The sequence below is a fragment of the Dipodomys ordii genome, unplaced genomic scaffold, assembly GCF_000151885.1.
Source record: "Dipodomys ordii isolate 6190 unplaced genomic scaffold, Dord_2.0 Scaffold104, whole genome shotgun sequence".
In the NCBI taxonomy this organism is placed as follows: domain Eukaryota; kingdom Metazoa; phylum Chordata; class Mammalia; order Rodentia; family Heteromyidae; genus Dipodomys; species Dipodomys ordii.
The window spans coordinates 5,521,375-5,539,245 of record NW_012267320.1 but is presented as its reverse complement, the minus strand read 5'-3'; the positions used below and the strand labels follow the sequence as shown (position 1 = coordinate 5,539,245).

The 17,871-nt window shown below is 36.7% G+C and overlaps 1 protein-coding gene across 1 annotated transcript; it reads right to left on the bottom strand.

The window, feature by feature from the left end:
* Positions 1-12,488: 12,488 nt before the first annotated feature.
* On the bottom strand, positions 12,489-12,659 carry LOC105994076 (keratin-associated protein 20-2-like). Its single transcript, XM_013027490.1, has one exon. It carries the CDS (start codon positions 12,657-12,659, stop codon positions 12,489-12,491), a length of 171 nt encoding a protein of 56 aa, XP_012882944.1.
* Between the last annotated feature and the right edge of the window lie 5,212 nt (positions 12,660-17,871).

Below are 17,871 nucleotides of genomic sequence, written 5' to 3'. Positions count from 1 at the left end.
AGGTAAATCAAAGGAGGAGGCTGCAATGCTTGGTAAGAAATGTACGCATTATCCTGCCCATGTAATTGTGACCCCTCTGTACAGGATGTTCACAAATAAAAAAACAAAAGAAGAAGAAAAAAAAAGAAATGTACTCGTTACCTTGCCCATGTAATTGTAACTCCTCTGTACCGTATTCTCACAATAAAAAAAAAGAAAAAAAAAGTCTCATGACTTTCTTGCCATGGCTGGCTTCGAACCGGGATCCTCAGATCTCAGTGTTTTGAGTAGCTAGGATTACAGGTGTGAGCCCAGCTAACCATATGTCTTATTTTGATGTGACTAATAACACAAAAAATGTCCAAAATCAAGGTAAATTCAATCACTGTCAAATAGATGCTCAATAATTTTATTCCTAGTCTGTTGTTAATTTCTTTTGTTTGTTTGTTTGTTTTTTGGGGTCTGGTCATGGGTCCTAAACTCTGGGACTGGCTACTGTCCCTCAGCTCTTCAGCTCAAGGCTAGCACTCTACCACTTGAGCCACAGCGCCACTTACAGCTTTTTTCTTTTTCCTTATGTGGTGCTGAGGAATCAAACCCAGGGCCTCATGCATACAAGCCAATCACTCTACCACTGAGACACCTTCCCAGTCTCTGTTAATTTTTTTTTAGAAAAACCGTCCAAATTTTAAATTTCTTTTTTATTTTAAATATATTTTTACTGTAAAGATACTGTACAGAGGGTTTATAATTACATGAGCAAGGTAATGAGTCCATTTCCTATCAAGCATTGTTACCCCCTCCATTATTTTCCCCCTACCATCCTTTTCCTCCTCACGCCCCCTTTTCTCCCCCCCCCACCCCAACAAAGTAGTAAAGTTTGTTTTCAACATAGTGTCTTGTACATCTCATTTTTACAGTGGGTCATTCTGAATCCTTATTTCAGCATTTTGTTATTTCTTATTCCCTCCCCAAATTATAAAAATGTATATACAAGATGCAGGGCACTAGAATCAAAAACAGACAACAGGGATTGTACCATGGGGGAAGAACATACAAAGAAACAAAAAAACACACAAAGTACATTATAAGTACATAAAAATAACAACAAAAAGATAAAATCTCATGTGTCCCTCCCTGTCTTGGGATTCATTTTCCTTAGCATCAGGTTATATGGTCATATGTATATAGCTTTTGACCTCTTCTGCTTGTCCTAGACATATATGACTTATTGCAGATAAGGGTAATCATGGGCCCTATGTTTGTTTGAGTCTGGCTTACTTCATTTAATATAATTTTCCAAGTCTTTCCATTTCCTAACAAATGGAGCAGTGTTATTCTTTCTAATGGAAGCACAGAATTCCACTGTGTGTGTGTGTGTGTGTGTGTGTGTGTGTGTGTGTGTGTGTGTGTGTGACATTTATTTTCTTCATCCATTTATCTACTGAGGGGCATCTGGGTTGGCTCCATATCTTAGCTATGGTAAATAATGCTGTAATAATCATAGTGGTGCTGGTGGCTTTAGTATGGTCTTGTTTGTGATCATTTGGGTAAATGCCCAAAAGTGGGATTGCTGGGTCATAGGGGAGCTCTATGTAGAGTCTTTTGAGGAACCTCCATACAGCTTTCCAAAGTAGTTGAACAAGTTTACACTCCCACCAACAATGCAGTAGGTTTCCCTTCTGTCCACATCCCCTCCAGCATCTGTTGTTACTTAATTTCTTGACTATAGCCATTCTAAATGGGGTGAGGTGGTATCTCAATGTTGTTTTGAGGTGCATTTCTTTTTTTTTTTTGGGTTCGGTCGTGGGGCCTGAACTCTGGTCCTGGGGGCTGTCCCTCAGCTCTTCAGCTCAAGGCTAGCGCTCTACCACTTGAGCCACAGCGCCACTTCCGGCTTTTTTCTTTTTGCATATGTAGTGCTGGGAATCGAACCCAGGGCCTCAGGCATGCAAGGCAAGCGCTCTTCCACTGAGCCATCTTCCCAGCCCCTGAGGTGCATTTCTTTTATGGCTAGAGAAGTTGAGCATTTTTTCATGTGTCTATTGGCCATTCTTATTTCCTCTTCAGAAAAGTTTCTCATTAAGTCTTTAGCCCATGTATTAATTGGGCAGTGGAAAAAAGACAGTCTCTTCAGTAAATAGTGTTGGCAAAATTGGTTAAACAACTGTAGAACACTAAAACTAGATCTTTATATATCACCCTACACTAGAATCAACTCCAAATGGATCATAGACCTCGAAGTCAAAGCAGACACTCTGAAAACATTCCAGGATGGTGTAGGAGAAACTCTAGGGCTTCTTGGCACAGGGTGAAACTTTCTTAATAAAGACCCAGAAACACAACAAATCAAAGAAAGGTTGGACAAAATGAGATTGTGTGAAACTGCAGAGCTTCTGCATGGCAAAGGACATAGCAAGCAAGATCAATAGAAAGCCCATGGATTGGGAGAAGATCTTCATTAGTCATACAACGGACAAGGGTCTCATATCTAAAATATACTTAGAACTCAAAAAATTAAATTCCCCAACAACAAATCCTCAAAGAAACACATTTTAACTTTCTAATCAGGACATGTGTTTCTTCCCAGTAAATGTTCCTCTATTACTCAAGTTGACTATGAATAGTTCTTTCTTGCACATTCAATGGCTCCTCCAGAGGCACCTGAACTGTGGACCTTTTAGAATTTATTCTTAAGAGTCCTTTCAGCTTGCTAGAACCCTTAGCTGCCTCAATGAAAAGGCAAAAGATAGAAATGGTGCTCTGATTTAAGAAGTAGGAAACTAGGAACATGTGTATGAATCACATTGTGTGCAAAAATATCAGTCTTGAAGCATAGTATTGTATGCATCCCACAGACTGGTCATTAATTCTGTCATCCTCTGCTGTAACTAAGGAATCAAGTCCAAAGTCATCAAACACTCGGCATGAAAGAAGAGCTGACATGTCAGGTACAGTGCTTTTCACTATTCCATTATCTCTGAATTTATTGAAAAACCTTTTGTAATATTCATAAGTATGAGGAAATAACATATGTTGGAAAGCATTTTGTATTTCATCTCATTAATATAAACAAATCCCTAATTTTGCAGACCAAGCATCTGAAACATGCAGCATTTGAATAAGTCACCAAAGAAAACATAAAATAAAAAGTAATCAAATGTATCTAGCTATATGATGTTGGCTTTTATTTATTTCATCTTTTATCTATATGGGCATATGCTTTGTAATTTTTCTATTTATTCCCACTACAACTGGAATCAGTTTTTCTCCCTTAGAAAAATTCAGAGTTGAGATGTTTACTTTTTCCCAGCACATCTCTCTGGGTCAGTTATAGCCACTTTGTGATCAGAAATTTTTACTACATTAATCAATTATGAAGATTGAAATTGGAGTAATGCCAAAACTTCAGTGAATACATATTAAAAATCTCCGATAAGGGAATATAAATGAAGGCTTGAGTAAACTAGAGTTATTCCAAGAAAGATGACCGGTTATAAGGCCATGAGACCTATTGCATTGTTGCTCAGATTCTCTGCTAATAAGCTGAAGAACAATAACCAAACAATGTGAAATAGAAAATGTAAATGACAACCACAGAGAACCTCAATACAAAATGATGCCACAAAGCTGTAGCCCGACAGGAAATAACTAAAGGCCATGCACGAGGGAAAACAGAGGAATGGTTTTTGACAATAGGCATTGATTATGCTATGACTAAATGAGAGTAAAAGTTTACCATGATTAGGGATAATTAGCGGCAATTACTGCAATAATGTGCAGAACTTTGTTTTTAACAAGACACACGCTGGAGGAAACAACTGCTAGGCCTATGTTGAGTATTTTAGCTGAATAATAATATATTTTTATTGATTTGTTAACTGTTTCATTCACTTAAGAATCAGACCTCTGTTGTAGGAATTCTGCTAACATAAGATATGCAAATAATCATGAGTACAGCTCCTGTTTCATACATACATGTCTTCATATCTTATCAGTTTATTTTTCCTTTTATGATAGGTATTCAGTTGACCTAGGTGTAAATTATAGGAAGCAACAATTCTATTGGTGTAGATCTGAAGCAAGTAGATACAAAGTAAAGAAAGGGAAGACCTTGGTGGGTGCTAGTGAAGAGAGAATCTAGGTTTGCCTGCCAGGACTAAGTATGGCAGATGGGAAACACATAAGGAAGCATTCTCAGACGACGTGACACCTAAATGGAGTCTTAGCAGTTGATTCAGATATAGCCTGTGAGGCAGGTGGAAGACCCATCATCTTAGATAACACGGAGTGTCTACAGACACGAAGGTTGAAGAATGCATGCTACGATTTTAAGTAGAAAAAATATTTTGTCACTACTGGTATACGAGAAGTAGTAGACACTAACACAGACACTGGATCTGAAAGGATTTTCGGGTCTTGCATGAGGTTAGCATTTACCTATTGAATATTTATGTTATTTTGCTTCTTGGCTTTTTTCTATCCCTTGTCCACTCATTCTGATTTCTGTACCTTTTGTCTTGTATGTAAGTTTATCTGTGTTGGGGAGTGTAAGGAGAAACATAGAAATGGTGGGATAAAGGGTGAACTAATGCAGCAGTGATACCCATGAGACACTTTGTTGAAAATGAGCTATACTTGGGAGTCAGGGAGCAGGGAGGGAAAAACTGAGAGAAAACAAGGGAAGAGGTGACACTGTTCAATAAGAAATGTACTCATTTACCTGACTTATGTAACTGTAACTCCTCTGTATACCACCTTTAAAATAACAAGAACAGACTTCTGTCTTTTACAAGAAACCTTAAAGGATCATAAAAGAAGGGAACCAAATCAAGAAAAGCATACAGTGAAAGCCAAAGAACAAAGTAATTATTGATGTCAAATGCCACAAAGCCAATCAACATGAAGTATCTCAAGGACAATAGGATTAGTAGACCATTAGTGATCTGACTGAGAACATGGATTGGATTACAGTGAGAGAAATAGATGGAATCGAGGGAAATGAAGACTAGATTGGAGACATTGGAGAAAGTGACTAAAAATCTGAGATTTAAAATAAGTTTAGAGGAAGGAAGCTCACCAGGGCTGATCTGGCATTGTGGCAGACTTTTTAATATCAAAGGACTTGAGCATGTTTATAGACTCAGGGGAAGGTGCCACTGGAAAAAAAAAAGAGAAGCTGAAAATATAGTACACTGGAGGGATAATTTATCAAGCAAACCACTGAAAGAAATGGCATTTAAAGCAAAGTAGAATGATGTTTTTGGACAGAAGAGAGATATAGCTTCCTCTGAGACTGAGATAAAAGGCAAAGACAGGTGCAAATACAGATAAGTATGTGGGAAGGGAGTTGATAGAATTTTCCCCTGATAGAGTCTCTTTTCTTCATGAAATAAGAGACAAGTGTTGCAGACATGGGGTCTTGAAAGTAAGCTTTGAACAGGAGTTTGACGGATGATGGGGAAAGGTTGAGTGAGAGAGCAGAAGTGAACATGAGAAAGAAAAGTGGACTAAAAACAAGTGAAAGGGTTACGGAGTAGTACTAGGAGTCAGCTCAAAGCTGAAATGATTTTAAAAAGAGAGAGAGAGACTTGGTACCAATCATTGTAGTTCAGAGATTTCTTTAGCAGCAATTAGGAGCCTAACTTGAATTAATGTCCAATGAAGGACTGACAGGAAAGTATAGACTGACAGATGAGTATAGAACTTGCTTAAAGTGTGATTAATGACATGAAGAATGCAGAGAAGGGTCATAGAGTTAGCCAGAATTAGTACCCTCGAATATAAAAGGCGACCCTCTTAACATTGATATGGAAACACTGGATGTAAACAAGTACACATATAGCAAGTTAAGAGCAGAACGTGATGCTGGTGATAATGAGACAACATGTCTTTAGTTATGTAAGGGAGACAGCGTGACTGGAATAGAAATGTGAGCAACTGGAAGAAGAGATTTAGAGTTGGCTATTGGCTTTTGGACGTATCCTAATTGCCACTGATGCTCATTTGGTTCAGTACGATGCGCAGCTATGGTTTAAATCACATCTGAACAGACCCTTGAAGAGGCATCATCAGTTATATCTATCTTGACTTCTCTCCGTTTGTCACTAATGTCCTCAGGCGGGGATTACCTTTTTGCCTAGGTCTCAGATAAAAAACATGAAGACCAGACCACTGTAGCTTGAGTAAGACATAATTGTTTCAGTGGTTTGGGGTTAAAATAATGATCAGTAGAGGGTAGGAATGGAGAACACACAGTAAAGTTAGTTTTTGCAATGATTTGTAAACCAGACAAGTTTCTAGCTTCAGGTGAAGAGGTTGAGGAAAAAATTATTTATTGGGACTGTATTGTCTCTTTTCATCATTGACAAATCTGCTTATATTTCAGAAGTTAATGTTTTGACTGAGTTTCCACAAAAAATGCGGAATAAGTAAGAAGTGAATTATAATGAAAATTTTATAGAATTAACTATATTTTTGTTATTAAATTTGTTTTTAAAACACTTCTGTTTTCAAAACTTGTTTCTTTTTCTCCAATAAAATTTCTTTCACTGTTTTGCTCTGGAGGGAAAACAAAATGAGCTCATATTATACATACAGGTGCATGCATACATACATACATACAGATACACAAATGCATATGCACGTTGAATACATGGATTATGAATACATATATAAACACATATATTCATATATAGTTGTGTATATGTATATATATACATTCCTTACAAAATTATATTGAACTTTAAAATACTAAATACTAAGGAACAAGATCATAAGAAAGAGAAATAAACTGAAGTCCATTTTGCTTATGACATATTGTGCAGTTAGATATTGAAAGGAGGATTTTATATAAGACAATAATATGGTAGCCTACCTTTCTTATATGAATGAGTTTTTATTCTTCAACCAAACAATATTTAACACTGACTTACAAGTTATTTCTTTCAAATGAACATAACTGAAAGTAAAATATTGGGATTTTTGCAGAAACAGACCAAAAAGATGAAAAAAGTTACATATTTTTATTACTTTACAATAATGAATGTAGATAATTTTATATGTATCCTTCCTATATTTTTCTATTTTTAGTTTAAATACCTTTTAATTTTTTTCTACATTAAACATATGTTTTAGCTTTGTCTTTTTAGTTAATATTTTCTAATGGGACTAACATGATCTCGGTGATCTATATATTGATAATATGTGATTCTTGAAACACTTCAATTTCCCAATGTTTTGTTTTTGCTCTTTTTTTTAAATTTTACTGTAAAGTTGACATACAGAGGGGTTACAGTTATGTAAGTCAGGTAATGAGTACATTTTTTGAACAGTGTCATCCCTCCCTCATTTTCTCCCCCTTCCTCCCCAACCCCTTCCCCACCAGTAAAGTTATTTCCATCAGAGTGTCTAGTGAGTATCACTGTTGCACCGGTTCACCTTTTTCCCCACCGTTTATGAATCATATTTCACCATTTTTAAGTCAACCTTTCACATATTGTATAACATTATCAAGTCTCAAACCCTAAGAAAGGATCCCTTGGAGGAAATGACCTATTGTCCTCATGGTGAACCATGTTTCTGTGTTTCATTTAAACAGAAGAACATCTGTGACCATTTTCTGCTGTCAATTAGCATGCTGCTCTGACACATACTGTCCTTCTACAGGAGATAGAAAACTTCCAGAAGAAGGCAATATAGCACCTGCAGATTGACTTTTTTCTATTAAAGAATTTCTTAAAAGCTTATTAGAATACCAAATGAAGGAAGGGAGTTGAAATTGGAAGTCTGCAAGGGCACACAGCATCTGTTTGAAGAGATGGTAATGAGGAGGGCCCCACTAATGCCTTCTCTTTAGAACATGAACTCATTTAAGTCACAGGCTCAAATGCGTGCTACAAGACTATTTCTACTGATTACCCTAAGCAATGGAGAATAAGCCCTGCTTCTGTACTGAACATGCTTAGAAGTCAGGCTTCATTCAGAGTTCAAGCCTACAGGCAGAGCTGACTATATATAGGCAAGAATTTGTGAAACAATGAAGAGTATAACATCTTCTTGACTCTCACTTTCTTATTCTAAAATGTGCATCTCTTTATCAGTAAAGAAATCAATCATATTCATACCTCTGTAAATATCAGCTATCACATTTTTTATAAAATATCTCAGCAATTTTACACATAAGTCATCTTAGTTGAATTAAAAAAATTTTCCCCTGCCCCCAAATAGAAATCTATCTCACTCTTCTCAAAAGTACATAGAAGAAACACACGTTTAGCTATATTGGAGTTAGAAATAATGGACTCACCAATGTATCACGTTCAACTGGATACATTATGTCAAATAATTCTTTTCATAATTTTGTAGCATGTAGCTCATGAACACAATGCCAACAAGAGATATAAATTATTAAAGCTTTACACTGAAAGCTTTAGTTTTCAGGCCTGTATTTCAGGGAATTACAATCCACATATGGTATGATGATCACACTGTGTTTGTGATAAAAGGATCAAAATTCAGATATTCGCTATAATTTTTTAAATCAAAAGAAAAAAAACAAACTAAAGACCACTGTGAAGAGGACTCTACTCAGTGGTCCTGAAGTTACCAGATGGAATAATAAACTTTGTCAGGAGGAGCAAAAAATAACTACACATCATTAATGCAAATACTTTTTAGAACTCTAACAGGGCTGGGAGATATTTGAACTCCTTCTGCCAGACTAGAGACACTTTATTAAATTAAACCTCCAAAAGGTAGCAATTTAATAGTGAGGCAAACTGACACTAAAGGTTATATTGAGCCAAGCAAATATGACAGAATCAAGGGTCAACAGATTGTTTCCTGGTCAAAGTAACTTTCATACTATTTGAATGAAGAGAGTACAATCTCACTTCTAAACAACATACTATTAATGTCATATGTGAATTACTAGGCAAGGAAAGCAGCAAAGAAGCTTGGGAGTCTGGAAAAGGCCTATAATCCAAGCATTTGGAAGGCTGAGACAAAAGGATCATGAGTTCAAGGGCAACCTATGCTACATTTTTCAGTACAGTTTTAGCCTAGTTTAGACTACAAAGAAAGGCACTGTCACAAAATGAAAGGGAAAAAAGCAGAAAAAAGTTATCACACCAAGAAATGAAATTAATCAGTATAAACCTAGACACCCCCAGAAATGATAGAGATGGAATCCTAAATATGCTCAAAGATGTAAACAACACTGGAAAACTATAGAATTGGTGGGAGATAAAATTTTACAAATTACCTCTCAAAAATTCAGTGGGGGGAGGGTAAAGAGGTGTGGGAGGCTGGGTGGGGGAGATGGGAAGGGATAGGAAGGGGAAACAAAGGAGGAGGCAACAATGCTTGATAAGAAATATACTCATTATCTTGCCCATGTAATATGGTATTTTCACAATAAAAATAAAAATAAAAAATTCAGTGCATAGTATGTCATTTGCAGAGAAATAGTTGGATTTGGAAAAAATACATTAAATGAAAAAAGTCAGGATCAGAGAGACTAAGGACATATATTTTCTCTCATATGTGGGAGTTAAATCTAAATTATTCCAGTGGTGTAATTCCCTGCAACAACTAATCTACAGTTTACCGAATGAACTAGTTGGAACTTCTGATGTCATTGAGAGGGAATGAGGTCAAAAGGTAGACAAATGGAGACAGGGAGCATGGGCAAATGCATCATATTGTTTAATGGTGATGGAACTAGGGAAACAGAGGAGATGAACAGGGTTGAAAAAGATGGGAAGAATAATGAAGGAGTGGCGTTGATCAAGCTGCATTGTACTCATAAACTGGCACACTGAATTGAAACCGCCTTGTATAACCACTTCGAGTTAATTTGAAATGATTGTCATGATTTGTGTATGAAGTCTCTGTTCCTCCACAAAGCCCATGGTAGAGGGTTAATTGCTAGCTGAGAGGCTTTGGGATGTTATGGGGAGGATTCTGAGGGAATCTGACCTAACCAGAGGAATACTTTAATGGAGTCATAATATGATGACAATATGGAAAAGCAGTGAAAAGCAGATGGGTCTAGTTGTAGTAAATAGGTCACAAAAGCCTTCCCAGTAAAGATCTACCTTGCTCTTGGCCCCTCTCCATGTCTCTCACTCTTCCTGGCTCCCAGAGCATGGATGGCTGCTTCTGTCCCAGGTTCTCATAGCCCAGATGTTGGTTAAGATGTTCTGTCTTGGGTTGGAAAGTTGTCTCAGTGGTAGAACGCCTGCCTGGAATGCATGAGGCCCTGGGTTTGATTCCTCAGTACCACATAAGCAGAAAAAAGCCAGAAGTGGCACTGTGGCTCAAGTGGTAGAGCGCTTGCCTTGAGCTGAGTTGCTAAGGGACAGCGCCCAGGCTCAAACATAGACTGAAACCTGAAGATAAACTGAAACCTCTGGAACTATAAATCAACATAAAGAATTTCTTCCTTGAAGTTGTTTTTGTCAGGTATTTGGTCACAGTGATGAAGGCTGGTTAACATGGTCATATTAAACTCAAATTTAACATTACTGAATAAAAAGTCAGTGAGTTCAAAAATAGAGAAGAATGACTGATGCGGAGTTCTATGCCTATAAGCCCACTACTCAGGAGACAGAAGCAAGAGGGTCTGAAGTTCAAGGTCAACCTGGGCAAAATTAGTGATGTTATTACAAAAACAAAATAGTAAAAAAAAAAAAAAAAAAGGATTGGTAGCTCAAGAGTAAGAGCCCTTGTGCAACACACACAAGGCTCTGGGTTCAAATCCTAAGACTACCAGCAAAGGAAAGAAGAGAACAAGAGCAATTAGCAAACCTTAAATACATAGAGAAGTACAGCTTGTAATCTTGATTTATTTTTACGCTGCGTCCAAGAAAGTAAACAAAACACAAAAATTAGTTTTTCTAACTACACAGAAATAAGTACAAATATTAGTAAATACTTATAAGTATTGAAACTTGGCTAAAGGTATACAATTGTCATTTATTGTTGTCTTATTTATATATTTGGAATATCCATAGTCGTTTAAATTTTAAAATGTGTAAGTTCAGCATTATAGCTCCTCCAAAATTTCTAATTTTCATGTAATATTAGCCTAACAATAAACAACATATCAGATAATTATTGAAATCTAATCAAAGTACCACTCAAAGAACATAGTAGAAATAGGGAAAAAGAATGATTCATGGCAGATTGGAATTTCACTTTGAAGTATTAGAAAAAGTGAACAAGTTACAATGGAAGAAACTAGCAACAAAGAATTTAAGGTTCCAAAAAGAGCAGAGCTGGAGATTCAGAAAAAGAATAAACGTATTGTAGATTCTTGTGGGCCATGAAACTCGACACAGACCACATTTCTCTTTGAAATATTTGTCAGCATCTGAAGTTGCTGTGAAGAGATTCACAAAAATCAAAAGGAAGTGTTTGGAAAGCATAAAAATGGACATCTCAAGATTCTGAGGGAATCGCTACCATAAAAAACAAGACTATAATATACACAACAAAGCAGGACAAAAGAGAATTCTTACTCATTAGTTAGAAGGAAAAGTTGGAAGACATGATGTAAAGGCAGAATCCTTGAATGTAGAAAAAACTGCAGGAAAATAAAACAATATTGATAGACAACGATGCTACTATTTTACCAGCTACATGAGTCCAACACAGAACTTTCTAAAACTGAAAATTGATTCAGATAAATGTAGCTCACAACAGTTCTTTTTAAATTTTCTATATTTTGGTACCTGCACTGGGTTTTGAACCCAGGTTCTCTTACTCATCCTTAACTTTTTTTGTTTCAAAGCTGGCACTCTACCACTTGAGCCACAGCTTCACTTTTAGCTTTTTGCTGGTTACTTGGAGATGAGTCTCTCAGATTTGTCTGGAAAGACTAGCTTTAACTTTAATCCTCAGATCTCAGTCTCCTTAGTAGCTACAATTACAGGTATGAGACACCAGTATTAGGTTCATAGAAGTTCTAAAAACAGCACATGAACATTCTTTTATCAGAGACTCTCTGAAAAATAACATTTCTTGCCATGCCCATTTTGTTATTCCATTAACTAACAGCCCAGATGATAGCAGCTGTTCTCTATGTCTCTCAGTCTCTGTCTCCCTTCCTCTCTCTGTCTCTTTCTCTCTCTTGTGTATATACACACACACACACACACAGTCCTGAAACTACACTCAAATGATGGAGAGAAATTAATACATATGACAGGCAACATACAATGTGACAATGATGAGGTTTATTAGAAAGCAAAATGATAGAATTTCCCACAGGCAAGTTTTCAATGTGAGGTAAAACATGATAGTAACCAAAGATTGAAGGATTATTCCCCTAAAGTGCCCTTCATGGGTGATATATTCTACCCATCAATATAGGTATGTATGATCTATGGCAATCAATTGTCAGATCTGGTCAAAGAGCCAGCAACCATACATAAATAGCCCTGCTGGTACTCTGATACTTCTTAAGAAAAGGGCCCCAAATTAGTAGCAATCAGAAGTTGTTTTTAGTAGCCAAAAGACCAGTATCTTCCATAGCAGCATGGGCGATAGCAGGTATATCTGCCATATCCAGAGCCATAGCCGCAGCCATAGCCATAGCCCAGGCCGCCATAGCCATAGCCCAGGCCGCCACAGCCGTAGCCCAGGCCGCCATAGTAGCTTCCGTAGTAGCACATGGTGTCAGGAGTGGGAGGTTGAGTTGAGGCAGATGGATTCTGGATTCTGAGTCTCCCGTCCTATGCAGATCCTTTTATAGTGCCTAGGTGCCAGGAGAGGCAAACCACAGTGTGTTTTGAACTCATTCTTTCAAATAAATAAACCCTCAGAAATGTCCCAGTCATGTGCCCAAGACAAAATCGTCACTGAGTCAGAATGCCTACGACTGAGACCACGAGCTTTGAGGAGACAAGTATTTCTCTATGCTGTGACCTTTTGTTTACTTAAAATCCTAAACTTAAAATTGATGACCAGTTCTCATGTGATCACTTATGGGATTTGGGAAGGGTGGAGAAATAAGTAGGCAAAAATATCTGAACTGTCATGAATATATGTGTGCATATTTTATTTTTGATTCAATCTTTTGCCTATTCTATAGGAATAAAAATCATTAGTTTATGATTAGTTTATATTGTTAAAGAGCAACTATTACCTCCTGAACCACCCATATTTTGTATGTATTACTACATCTATGTTAATTAAATCATTTTAATAAATGAGAAATTGTTCTACTAGAAATTTGTGCCAAACCAAGATAACTTTGCACAGAGAAATAGTCTGAGATGTCTGATCACTCAGGAAAAAATATTTAAAAGATTGTTGTAAACATATTTCATGCTTAAGCTTTACTCATATTTTTCTAATTTCTCTATTATGTTTATGGCTTCCAAATCTCTACTATCAAATTCTGCTTTTCTCACAGTCTTTATGATTTTCCTGAGTCTCTACACTTTTTGTTGTTATTGTTGGTCGTAGGGCTTGAACTCGGCCTGGGCGTTGTCCCTCAGCTCTTCAGCTTAAGGCAAGCACTCTACCACTTGAGCTACAGTGACACTTTCGGTTTTCTGGTGGTTTACTAGAGGTAAGTGTTTCATGGACTTTCCTGCCCAGGCTGGCTTTGAACCGTGATCCTCAGATCCCTGATTCCTGAGTAGCTAGGATTTCAGGTGTGAGCCACCGAAAACCAGAATGAGTCTACAATTACATCTTACCTCCTAAATGATTTTTACACTTTCTCACTGAACATTAACCCATTGTTTCAAAATTCGTGGTTTTTCTCCTCTCAGGATTTAATAAGTATCCATATATTTTAAATTAATGACTTTAATGAATCAACTTTAAAAACCATGATTCCAAATTCTGAACAGTAATAATTATATCAATTATATCAATAAAACAAATAGAACATATATCGAGAGAGAAGGAGAAAGGGACAGATAGACAGACAGAGGGAGAGAATTACACACCGCCTTTTAATAATCTAAATGATTTGGGTTTAGAAACTAGAAAAAATTAAAGTAATAATTTAGTTTACAGCTTTCATACAATTCAAGGTCTCAGAGTGTATGAATGTACCTCCAAACACTATGGCTTAATATTAAGTGTGGCTTATTTTATAAAATACAGAAGACTATACTATAGTATAATCTTATTTACTTTTTACTTGTGAGTCAGATATTTACTTAAAACCTCTTGAGACATTACTGCTGATAAAAAAACAATAATGGAAACCATGGTACCTATGTTTCTTTGGGCCTGGCTTACTTCACTTAATATAATGTTTTCCACGTCTTCCCATTTCCTAACAAATGGGGCAATGTCATTATTTTTGATGGAGGCATAGAATTCCATTGTGTAAATATACCACATTCTTTTTTGATCCATTCATCTACTGAGGGGCATCTGGGTTGGTTCCACATCTTAGCTATGGTAAATAATGCTGCAATAAACATAGTTGTGTTGGTAGCTTTAATATGGTCTTATTTGTGATCATTCGGGTAAATGCTCAAAAGTGGGATTGCTGGGTCAAGTATACATCTGAGACGAGCAGAAATGGTCAGATAAGTTGATGTTAGGCGAAATTAACCCCAAGATAAGGATTCTAATGGTTTTTCTTTCTTGTTATTGTTTCTATCATATTTATAAGATGATTTCTCTGTTGCTTTATATGTCCCTCCCCCATGGTATAACCCTCATTTTCACTATTTGATGTTGGTATAATTTGGGGAGGGGAAGAGAAAAAACAAATTTTTAAAATAGGGATACATTGCAACAATGAGATTAACAAGACGTTATGTCGAAAAACGAACTTTATAACTTTTGGGGAAGGGGTAAGGGGGAAAATAGGAAGGGATGGTAAGGGGAAACAAAGGAGGAGACAAAAATGCTTGATAAGAAATGTACTCATTACCTTGCCCATGTAATTGTAACCTCTCTGTATGGTATTTTCACAATAAAAAAACGTATTAATAAAAATGTAAAATAAAAAAATAATGATGGAGTAATGATGGAACAGATGAATAAAACAGGTAGGGTCTAATCTGTAGGGTTATAATTCAAATAGCGAAGGAGAAGAGACAGGTTTTTAAAATGAAAAACTGTATAGATTTCTAATTGTGGGTAATTCAGCAAGAATAATAAAACTCAGTAAGTAACACTAACTTTAACAAGTTATTAGGGGCAGATTAACTCAGAGCAGTCATGGAAGTTCTATTTCAGTTTAAATAGAAGGTGGAACCAACCATTTCTGATGATAATTTAATAGGCAAACTGAGTAGAAAGACGGTGCCTTATCAAGATCAATAGACATGACATATTTGAGGAGCTGCAAAACAACGGGACCTTGCATGGGAGATGACAATAAAAGATGAAATTGGAGTGGGATAAGCCAAGTTGTTGTGATGTCAATAAACAAGTCAAGGTGTCCTTGGGACACAGATGCAAGACTTCAGGATTGAAGGTTAAAATTGGGATTGATTGGAGTATCCAAGGCATTTAGATCCCTGGTATTGAGTGTGTTCTAGGGGGAAAAAAACCTTCCTTTGATAGAGTTTATAATAAAGACCAACACACAGCCCCCTAGGATGCTAAGATTTTTAAGGTCAATTCTATCCAGTCCAACAAAGGAAGGTAGTTTGTGAAGTTGGGGACAAAGAATTGTACTGTGGAAGGGTGAGAATATTGAAAGGGGTGACACTGATCCAGATACTTTGTATTCATAAATTGCTTTGTTAAATGGCAACTCCTTTGTACAACTACTTAAAGATAATAAAAAATATACAAAAAGAATGAGCTGATTTTTTTGTGTAAGTCATACAACTGATGTCAGGAGACATCTATGTAGTTCCTCAGCCTATTATTAAATTATATGACCTGGAAAGATTTTTTGCAGAGTACATTCAGATTGTTGGAATGTTCCCAAACATTTGCCTGTTGTTTCTTTATGAATAGCTTTGGCTTATGTACTTTTGACATATTACTAGAGTGGCATTGAGGGCATTATATTATGAGGCCAATGATAGTAGAGAGCTGATAATGCTAAATTTAGTGCATTTGTCTTCACCAAGTTCACTATAAAGTTATTGTTTTCCACAACTGTAAGGAGATTCTTTGAGAAGAGGTTGTTTTGTAGCTTATCAAAAATTTCTGTTGGTGTAGACATGCAAATATCTTAACCCTATCTACTCCAAATGTTGAATCTATGAGAATCCATCCCAAAAATAACAAAGAAGAAGTCAGAGTGGAAGCATGGCCTAAATGGTACACCACCAGCCACCAACCAAAGGAGCAAGCATGAGAGGCCCTAAATTCAAACCCTAGTAACACACAAACACACACACACACACACACACACACACACACATATACACATAGACACACATAGAGCAAACACATACATGCACAAAACCCTATGACGTATATTAGCATATGCCAATCATCACAGATTGGGGAAAAGGAAAATTATTTCAGACATGTTGTTTTTGTTTGGTTTGTTTCTTAAATTTTTAGTATTTTTAATAGTTGTTCAAAGGATTTCAATTCTTCATGTCAATTTATGTGTACAATACACCAAGGCTTTTTGAGGTTTTCCCCTTACTTGGCTGTTTTCCACAGTGGTCCACCTGCTGTGTAACCCCTTATTATTTCTGGCATCATTAACATGTTGCAAAATAAACATTTTTTTCAAAGCCATTTAAAGTTTGATGAAATTATGCATTTATGGTATTACTTAAAAAACTAGTGTACTTTAATCAGGGGATGTGCTTCAATATAGTAAATCCTTGAACATAGAGGATGTATGCCTTTTGAATTACTGCCATTAACTCATCAAAAGAGTATCTGTTGCTGGATGGGTTGATTTGTTGAATCTTCACAAGTTCAGGGTATTGTCGTTTCTTAATTCTTAAATGGAAAAGAATTACAGACTTGTTTTATATAAAAAATGTATTTGTATATTTTACTTACCATAGAATACCCACGATGGCACACACATAAAATGGAAAGTTTGACTAGAACATTTCTCACTATCACTATATTAATGTGAACTGTTCTTACTTGAACTTGTTATCAAAACTGAAATCAACATTTGCTGTCCTCCTGTTTCTGAGAATGGAGAAAATGGCATTTGCTGAGTTAATTTGGATGCTTTAATCTTATCACAGTTGAAAAACCACCCAACCCTCTATAGTTTGGCTCTGGACTTTGAACAAGTTTTAAAAACTATGAAATGAGGGATGATAATTGTAGAAGATCAAGAGAAAAGTAATTTGTGATTTAAAATACTGGAAGTGCTCCAAGTTGACATGATAACTTGTTTGGAAACTGTAAACAGAAAACATGATATAATTGACAGCTTTCTGTGTATGACTGTACAACTTCATTAAAGGCTGTTGTGATTTCTGAAAGCCAGCTTCTTTAATGTCTTCAGGCATCTTTTTATAGCACATTTATTATCATATTAGCCAATGGCAGGCACTCAAATTGTGGGTTCCACCCACACTGAGCACGTATAAAAGGCCCACTGAACAGACCCAAAACATCTACACTCCTCATCCACCCAAGGACAACTCAACCACCAGCACCATGTGTGGCTACTACGGAAACTACTATGGCGGCCGCGGCTATGGCTGCTGTGGCTATGGAGGCCTGGGCTATAGCTACGGAGGCCTGGGCTGTGGCTATGGCTGTGGCTATGGCAGACTGGGCTGTGGCTATGGCTGTGGCTATGGCTATGGCTCCCGTTCTCTCTGTGGCTGTGGCTATGGCTCAGGCTATGGCTCTGGCTTTGGCTACTACTATTGAAGACAAGATGGAAGACCCTCACTCTCTCTACCTATGTCATCCTGACTCCTTAATTCTGATTCAGCACACTCTGAGCCTCACACTTGGAGG

Coding starts and splice junctions, on each gene's coding strand:
- LOC105994076 (XM_013027490.1), bottom strand. CDS start 12,659: ATGTGCTACTACGGAAGCTACTATGGCGGCCTGGGCTACGGCTGTGGC.